At 46.3% G+C, this 9764-nt stretch overlaps 1 protein-coding gene across 1 annotated transcript in view; it reads right to left on the minus strand.

Moving 5' to 3' along the window:
• Positions 1-9651, minus strand: part of Dyrk4 (dual specificity tyrosine phosphorylation regulated kinase 4) — a 39657-nt gene extending 30006 nt beyond the window's left edge. Inside the window, 2 exon segments of the mRNA XM_087213590.1 lie at positions 6104-6197; positions 8251-9651. Coding sequence (XP_087069716.1) covers positions 6104-6197; positions 8251-8252 — 96 coding nt within the window. The 5' untranslated portion in view covers positions 8253-9651.
• Positions 9652-9764: the final 113 nt, after the last annotated feature.

Genomic DNA, 9764 nt, shown 5'->3' on the forward strand with positions numbered 1-9764 from the left:
TATTAAGTCTAGAAGACTTTTGGTGGAGTTCTTGGGGCCTTCTATATAGAGTATCATGTCATCTGCAAATAATGACAATTTGACTTCTTCATTTCCTATCTTTATTCCTTTTATTTCTTTCTCTTGTCTAATTGCCATGGCTAATGTTTCCAGACTATATTGAACAAGAGTGGTGATAGTGGACATCCTTGTCTTGTTCCTGATTTTAATGTGAAGGATTTCAGTTTTTGACCATTTAGTATGATATCGGCTGTTGGTTTTTCATAGATGGCTTCTATCAGTTTGAGGTAGAGACCATCTATTCCAATTTTTTGTAAGGTTTTTATCATAAATGCATGTTGGATTTTGTCAAATGCTTTTTCTGCATCTATGGAGATAATCATATGGTTTTTGTCCTTGGCTCTATTGATATAGTGTATTACATTAATTGATTTTCATATATTGAACCATCCCTGCATCCCTGGGATGAATCCCAGTTGATCAGGGTGTATGATCTTCTTGATGATCTTCTGCATTCTGTTTGCCATTATCTTATTAAGGATTTTTGCATCTATGTTCTTTAGTGAGATTGGCCTATAGTTCTCGTTTTCAGTTGGGTCTTTCTCTGCTTTGGGGATCTAGGTGATGCTTGCTTCCAGGAATGAATTTGGGAGTATTGCTTCCCTTTCAATTTCATTGAAGAGTTTAAACAGTAGTGGCAGCAGTTCCTCTCTAAATGTCTTGTAGAATTCAGCAGTGAAGCCATCAGGGCCCGGGCTTTTCTTAGGTGATAAGTTTTTAATTACATTTTCAATTTCATTGATTGATATTGGGTTGTTCAGAATTTTTAGGTCTTCTTCATTCAACTTTGGTAATTCATATGTATCTAGGAATCTGTCCATTTCTTCTGTGTTGTCCATCTTATTGGCATATAGGTTCTGGAAGTAGGTATTGACCATCCTCTGGATTTCTGCTGGGTCTGTTATAATTTCACCCTTTTCATTCCTAATTGCATGGATTTGGGCCTTTTCTTTCCTTTTTCTGACAAGGTTGGCTAAAGGTTTGTCAATTTTGTTGATTCTTTCAAAGAACCAACTCTTGGCTTCACTGATTTTTTTGTATCATTCTCTTAGTCTCCATTGCATTGATTTCTCCTCTGATCTTTATAATTTCCTTCCTTGTATGAGCTTTGGGGTTGTCCTGCTCTTCTTTTTCTAGAAACTTGAGGTTCAGCATCAGGTTGTTTAATTGGGCTCGTCTTGTTTTCCTAATATGCGTATTCACTGCTATGAATTTCCCTCGTAAGACTGCTTTCATTGTGTCCCATAGATTCCAATATGTTGTATTGTCATTGTCATTTAATTGAAGGAACTGTCTGATTTCTTCTTTAATTTCCTCTGTGACCCATTGGTTATTCAAAAGTGTGTTGTTCAATATCCATGTGTTTATGAAATTTTTTGAGTTTCTTTTGCTATGGATCTCCAATTTCATTGCACTATGGTCTGATAATATACAGGGGATAACTTCAGTTTCTTTGCACTTACTTAAACATGTTCCATGTGTGAGTATGTGGTCTATTTTGGAGAATGATCCACGTGCAGCTGAGAAGAATGTGTATTCTAATTTTGTGGGGTGGAACACTCTGTAAACATCTGTTAAGTTCATTTGTTCAAGAGTTCAACTGAGTTCTAGTATTTCATTACTTATTTTTAGTCTAGTTGATCTATCTATTTGTGACAGTGGGGTGTTGAGGCCCCCCACTACTATTGTATTAGTGCATATATGACTTTTCATGTCTGTTAGTATTTGTTTTATATAGTTGGGTGCACTAGTGTTTGGTGCATAGATATTTATGATTATCATCTCTTCCTTTTGGATTGTTCCCTTCACAAGGATGTAGTGTCCTTCTTCATCTCTCTTAATCAGTGTTGGTTTGAAATCTACTTGATCTGCCAAGAGGATAGCTACTCCTGCTTTTTTTCGGGTTCCTGTCACATGGAGTATTGTTTTCCACCCTTTAACTTTCAGTCTATGAGTCTCCTTTTGAATTAAGTGTGTTTCTTGTATGCAGCATATTGTTGGATTTTGCTTCTTGACCCATTCTGCCAGTCTATTTCTTTTGATTGGTGAATTGAGACCATTAACATTGATGGTTATAACTGAAACGTATTGACTTGTCATTGCCATGACTTTTTCTTTTTGTTGGGTTCTCCCCCTTTATATTTAATTTCTTGTCAAGCCAGATGGGTTCATTCTGCTTTGGTTCCTGGGGTTGTGATCCTCAATGTCTGTTCCTAGGATATTGTGTAAAATTCTTTGGAGTGCTGGTTTGGTATTCACGAAGTTCCTAAGGTGCTCTTTGTCATGAAAGTATCTTATTTCTCCATCAATTTTGAAAGATAGTTTTGCAGGGTACATCAATCTGGGTTGGAGGCTGTTTTCTTTTAGGGCTTGAAATATGTCATTCCAAGCTCTTCTTGCCTTGATGTTGAGAAGTCTGCTGTGATTCTGATGGGCTTTCCTTTGTATGTGATTTGTTTCTTTTCTCTGACTGCTTGTAGAACTTTGTTCTTCTGTTGTGTTTCTGGAATCTTAACAATTATATGCCTATGTGTAGATTTTTTTTTGATCAAGGCTATTTGGAGTCCTATATGCCTCACTTATCTGTATGTCAAGCTCTTTTCCCCTGCTTGGGAAGTTTTCTGCCATTATTTCTGTGAAGAGATTTTTTTTATGTCATCTCCACTCTCTCCTGTTTCTTCATTGAGCCCAATCAGTCTTATGTTATTCTTCTTTGCATCATCTAGCAGCTGCTGGATTGATTTCTCATGTTCCCTTATAATTTTGAAGCAATTTTTCTTTTCCTGGTCACTAATTGCAATCTTATCTTCTATATCTGAAATTCTGTCCTCTCATTGGCTCATTCTGCTGTGTAGACTTTCAATGGAGTTTTTCATGTCCTGGAAATCTATTTGCATCTGTTTTATGGATTCCATTTGTTTCTTATGTTGTTATTCCATCATGTTCCTGAGCTCCTCTCTAGATTTATTAATCATGTCTTGCACTAGGGGCACAATTTCTCCTGTTATCTGAGAAATTATTTCTGATTTCATTTTTTCCAGATCCTCTTTTGTTGCCAGTTCAGTGGGTCCAGGTGGTTGAGTATCAGAGTGTTCCATCTCATTTCCCTTTGGGGTTGCTGTAGGTGATCTGGAAGTCTGGTTTTGAGACTTATTTATGTGTTTTCTCATTTCGACTGGCGGGGGGGCTGTTGGCGCCTGCAAGGATTACCTCCTCTGAGCTGGGAGAGGTGGGACAGGGGCTGGGAGCAGCAGTAGGGATGGTGGCCCAAAAGCTCTTTCCTGTGGGCTGGGAGCAGCGGGAGGGATGGTGGCCAGGAAGCCCCTTCCTCTCGACCAGGAGCAGTGGGATGGTGGCTCAGAAACCCCTACCTCTGGGCCAGGAGTGGTGGGAGGGATGGTGGCCCGGAAGCCCCTTCCTCTGGGCCAGGAGCGGTGGGACAGAAGGTGGCCCAAAACCCCTTTCCTCTGGGCTGGGAGCAGCGGGAGGGATGGTGACTGGGAAGCCCCTTCCTCTGGACCAGGAGCAGTGGGATGGCAGCTCAGAAGCCCCTACCTCTGGGGCGGGAGTAGCGGGACTCAGTATCTTGGTCTGGTGGTCTGGTGTCTTCTGCGTCTTTGTAGTGTGGAACCAGGTGGCTGCCTGTCTGCAGTGGGGTGATTCGGCGTCTTCCGCAGGACTCAAGACCTTGGTAGGGTGTGCACAGACCTGCCTGTCTGCAGCTGGCTGATTCGGCGTGTTCCATGCAACTCAAAATCACATAATTTTTAAAGATAACATCTATAGTTTTATGATTTTAGAGTAGGGGTAATTTCTCAAATAAGACAAAAAGAGCATACTATAAGTGTACCTACTTTTAATGAAATATTTCTTTTGATCTAAAGACAACAAGAATAAAAAGACAACCAAAAATATAATGAGGCTGCAGGATATAAGATTCATATACAAAAGTCAACTGCTCTAAAAAAAATTCAGGACATAAAAACAGACACGCTAACACTCTAGAAGATAATTTACAGCATATACAATTCTCACAGCATTAGTATACAGAGTATACAAAATACTTTGCAAATCAATAAGAAGATGACAATGCCATAGAAAAATATTTACACAATAAAGACATGACCAGACCAGGCGTTTTTCTTTCTTTCTTTTCTTTTTTTTGGTACCGGGGATTGAACTCAGGACCTTGTGCTTGCAAGGCAGGTGCAGAGCCACTGAGCTAAATCCCTGGCCCAGATCAGGCATTTTAAAGAAGAAACACAAATGGTCAATAAATATAGGAACTTCAGTCTTATCATTCAAATGCAAATTGGCTGCTCCTGGTTATATTTTAAATGTTTTAGGACTGCAATCATCAGGAATTCGTTAACTCTTAATCTGTCATTTACATTTAACAGGTGAATTCACTACCACAAATAGGTGCCACCCTAAAACCTAGACACAAATGGCAACTGTAACCTCTGCTTTCTGCTCTCTCCTCAGGTTTGACTGTGCCTCCATTCCTTTGTAATACCAAATGGTTGGATGGGGCTTTGTTTTGATTGATTTCTTTGTCTATATTGCTGAAATGAGACTGAATGAGTGACCTCAGATACCTTCTTTAATGCATGAGGCTCAGTTATTCACCGTCTCATAAAACAAAGCCCCTGTTGGTTCAGGCACTGTGCTCAATCTCTTATTGGGGAGAGAAAGGAAGGTAAAAACATTTCTTTTTTCTTCTTTCTTCCTTCCTTCCTTTTAGGTACTGGGGATTGAACCCAGGGCCTTTGCACTGAGCTACATCCCAGCCCTTTGGGGACAGGGTCTCTAAATCACCAAGTTGCCCAGGGTGGTTCAGACTTGTAACCCTCTTGTGTCAGTCTCCCAAGTGCTGGGATTATGGATGTGCACCACCTCCCCTGGTGGGAAAAGCACATTTATCGGCCTTCCAAGCTCTGCCACTTTCTCTTACCTCCTTACCACTGCCACGAGGGAGCTAAGGCTGCTGCAGTGCCCTGGCCCACAGTCAGAGACCTAACCTAGTCAAGGCCTCACAGCTGGCATTTAAGTCAGGATCTGTCCCCACATGGTGGAAAATAACTTCTAAAAATTGTGCACCACACCTAGAGACTCTGATTTCAACAGTCTTTAAAACTTCCCTGCACGATTCAAAATGCATGGCCAAGGCTGAAACCACTGGTTTACTCGGTTCCAATGCTTTGCTACCAGAGAAAGGAGGCCTGGGGTTTATAATTTTCAGCATCCAATCAAAACATCATTTCTTCCTACAAAGAAGAATTTGTTGGTCTGTTTCATTTCTCAGTGTGTCCCCAACACCTAGAACAACATCTGAAACAAGCATACACTCAGTATCTGTAGAGAAAACAAAGTGGATAAAAGGTAAAAGGTCACCTGGATCTGACTTCACAAGAATGCATCCTGCGTTATTTGTGCCCCGTGTGGCCCTGGTTCCGGGGAAGCCTCTCCGCAACCCTTCGGAGCAGCGCGTCCAAGGAGGAGACGGTCCAGCCTTCTGCTTTACTCCTCCGAGGGCCACATCCACAGGTGAGGAGGGCAGGGGAATTAACTTTAATGATCTATTTTATTTAACAAAATATACTCAGGATGCCATCTGAATGTGGATCAATACAAAATCATTTTTATGACTTTGTCAAGGTATTAACTGATATAAAGTTCACCCCAGTGCCAAGAATATTCAATAAGTTATTTTATATTCATTTTTTTCAAACCAAATCTTTGCGATCTTCTGTGTAGTATATTTCCCATTCACAGCACACCTCCTTCGGACTAGCCACGTGCCGAAGGCCCTGTAACCCCACGGGCCACAGCCCTCAGGGGCTGACTGGACAACACAGTTCCAGACCTGAGACAGACAGTAAACCAGCAAACAAATACATATCTAGACGGGTACAGAGATGCCTAAGAACTAGGAGCCAGCAATTGAATGATTTAAAAAATTTAAGAAAAATAACAGAGGAAAAAGTACCCGCATGTCCCAGTACAGGAAATAGATAATATTGCTCAATTCGAAGATCCTTACCTTCCCAGAGGTGAAATTTTCTTTCTTTCTCATTTTCAGCATTGGTAAGGCAGTCAAACTCTGTTTCCTTGGCTTTTTAGTATCCATTTGAGTCCTGTGGAAGTGAGGGTAAATGATACTAATTTATTACATAAAAAAGGCTTAAAATATAAGTGGTGGCTCATGTACTCAGGGATGGACAAAACCAAGGCAGGCTTGAAGAAAAGAAAGGCCAGGTCTTGGAATGGGGGCAGCCTTTGCCCCTCCTCTTGCTTCCTTCTGGGGGTCAGATGAGGCAGGAGGGACTAGGAGGGCAGTGGCCAGAGAGGAGGAAGAGAAAGTGGGTGGTGAGCAAGTGAAGAAAAGAGCAGCCAGAGGACCATTCCCTCCAGCTCACTCAAAACATCATTCCCATGCATTCCCGTGCAGCAAACACAACATCCCCACCGTGCAGATGTACTTCTGGGCTGCTCGCATGGTTTAATGACTGCAGAAAAGGGAAAGGGGCAGAGTTGTTAGAAATGCTTTCTCCAGGTCCCACTCAGCCACGCTGGTGCTCTCTTCATTCAGAGCACAGCTGTATTGCTATGGGCCATGCCTGAAGATGGCTCTTCACCTCTTCCCTACTCCCTTTGTCCTCCACAGATTAGAGTCAGACAGACACAGTCTGTTTGACTAATACTGCAGACCCTGCATGGCCCAGCCCCAGGAGATAGTTAATCTTTCCCTGTTCCCTTCCTGCTAACTCCCGGGCTCAAGCGATCCTTCTGCCTTGGCTTCCAGTGTAGGCTGGAACTACAGGTTCATGGTTCTTGCTACCGTGCCCAGCTACTGTGGGAATGTTCATTTTAAACACACACACACACTTGAAAAACCCTATGTAACAGTAAAGAAAAAGTAATAGCTGATTCTCTGCTAATGATCAGTTTCACTTCTTCCCCTTCCTTCCTCCCTTCCTTCCTTCCTTCCCTTCTTTCTATAAACATTTGCTGAGATAATTCTAATAAGACACAGACTCTGCCCTCAAGAGGAGGTTGTGGCTTAACATAGTTTAATTCATCAAAAAATGTCAGAACATCAACTTTGAGCATTTAGGAAATCAAAGATGCAGAAAGCAGAGTCCTTGTGTTCAAGGCATCTGAAGTCTGGTGGGCAGGGTTGATGCTCCAACATGGTGCCTGGATTACTGAGCAGCAGCGTATTTCAGACAGCATCGTCTGTGTATACAGCACTGCACTGCTCAGAAGGGAGATGTGCTTTCTGAGATGTACCTGTTATGAACTGTCGGAGGCCTCATCGCTATGTCCTGGGGGCTACCACAGGAGCAGAAATTGTGGCCATGTAAGGAATAGTCAGGACTCCCCTTAGACTTCTTCCAAAAAGAGGTAATGTATGTAAGTGACATCACCTGCATCCAAGAGAACTCCTCTGCCTGAATCCTTGACATCCTTCATGGTCCAGTGACTCACAAGCTCAGGAGCTGAAAGAGGCTTTACAAACCTTTCCATCTATCTTCCCATCCTCGGCAGAAATCCTCTCTCCAGTTTCCCTGACAATCTCTTCTCTGTGCTGGAATATTCCTCACATGTGTAGTTCATCCAGGCAATCTATTTCACACTCAGCTGTTAATTTACATAGGGTTGGTGCATAACTATTTGCAGGAAGAACAATTGAGCAAAATGCTATCCGCCAATGCTGCTGTCCTCTGCGAAGTGAGAGAGAACAAATCCATCCTCCTTTCTGCTCCAGAATTCCGGAGCGTTCAAAATTGGGATGGAGAAGAGCTTGTTTCTCTCCCCTGTACCTACCCGGCCCAGGCACTCCGTGCTGTCCCTGCTGGGGACGGAGCTCAGCGGCAGAGCGCTCGGCTAGTGTGCAAGGCCTTGAGCTCATCCCCAGCACCGCAGGGATGAAAAAGAAAGAACATGAAGAAAACCTCCTCCTCTGAGGCCGCACACGCCCGGCACACGCAGCCATCAAATCCCTCCAGCAAGACAAGGGGATTTGCAGCCATGCAGACCCCTGTACCTGGATTTGGTCTCCACGGAAGCTTGAACAGTCAAGTCCGGACCAAGCCTGGAGGCTGGCAGTTATTTAAATCATGTCAGAGAGGCCACACGGGCTGCTGGACGTTTCAAACACAGCAGAGCCACAGGTTAACTACTTACATGGTGTGTTGTTCAGCGCCCTTGGAAGGAAAGGGTCGATGACACTAGGTGTTTCCCCAGCTTAGAGAGAGCGGGTCCCCACCCCTCAACCCGGCCTTGTGCCTCGGGGCTGACTTCCCCGAGCAGAGCGACCAGTGGGGACAGACTTGAGGCCTGCGAACGCGTGTGGTGCGTCACAGGCCCGCTCGGGAGCACCAGGCCCCACAGAAAGGGTGAAGGCAGCGCGTGGCCCGGCTGCTGGGGTCAGGGCCCCTCTGGCCCCGGGAGTCCGCGTTCTCTGGACCGGGCAGGGCCGCTGGGGGCCTCAGGTCCATTCGCGGTCACCCTCCTGCCCGGCGCTCACAACCCGATGCCCGGCTTACTCTCGGGGTCCGGTCCGGGCAGCAGGTAGGAGCTGCTTCAGCGGACGCGCTACCCGGTTCTGCTGGACGGGACCGGGCCGCGCCCTCCACCCGTGGCTGTAGAGACGACTTCGACCCTCTGTGAGACAGGGCGGGGATGCGTCAGGGCCCTTTCCCTCAGCCCGGAGAGCAGAGCGCAGCCTCCCTTCCCAGCGGGTCAGGGAAGCTGGGTGAAAGCCCCGGAGATGGGAAATTCTCTTTCCAAAGTCAGGAGCGCAGGTACGGGAGTCCGGGCACCCGGGCGACTACTAGGGTGGAGCCGGCACCAGGGTGCGGTCGCCCAAGAAAGGACGATGGCAGCCCGTCCCGGGGCCGCCGACTGAGCGGGGGCCAGGGGAAGAGGAGCGGAGCGAGGCCCAGTTAACGTGAGCCGCGGCTGGGGAGGCCGGGAGGGCCGAGGGCCCGGCCCAGGGCGTGCACTGGAAGCCTCTTCCGCGCAGACCTTGCGGAGCCCAGGCAGCGTGGCGAGCAGGCCGAAGTCCCCAAGACGAGGCTGCTGTTAGCAGCAGTGAAACACGCGGTTGGCTCGGACTAGGGAACGGCTTGGTCACGGACGTGGGATGTGGCGGGTGAGGAAGAGCCTCAGGATGGCACCTGAGGCGCCAGGCACTGGAAGGAAAGCCAGGGCGGGCGGGCGTGGGAGCAGGACCAGGCTGCAGCAGAATCGCCGTGGCAGGCTAAGCAGTGGTCCGGGCCACAGGAGCGAGGCCACAGTCAAACGAGGGGAAAAAATGTGGCTGTCGGTGACACGAAGGCTCACAAAGCTGCAGCAGTGAGTCGGCAGGGAGGAGGGGACAGAATTACGTGTTCCGTGGGCCCAGAGGGGGAGCGTGAGGTCAGCGAGGGAAAGGACACTGGGTTTGGCAACTGAAGATCAGCGCTATCACGAAGGCCAGTTTAACACCCTCGGGGGACTTGCAAACAGACGCTGTTCACTAGAACAAGGCAGAAACAAGGTCACCAAGCTGATGCAAAGCACTCAGAGGTCCGGAAGCTACTGGAGTGGGCTCCTGACGTTCAGTCCATCGCACCTTACGGACTGACCCAGTGCTGTGTAACTGCAGGGTATGTGTGCAAAACGGTGGGTAGAGAAGGTGAGGGGAGACGACTACA

Source organism: Heterocephalus glaber, unplaced genomic scaffold (assembly GCF_053883595.1).
Source record: "Heterocephalus glaber isolate CG9 unplaced genomic scaffold, H.glaber_assembly_v1.0 deba00001444, whole genome shotgun sequence".
Taxonomy (NCBI): Eukaryota; Metazoa; Chordata; class Mammalia; order Rodentia; family Bathyergidae; genus Heterocephalus; species Heterocephalus glaber.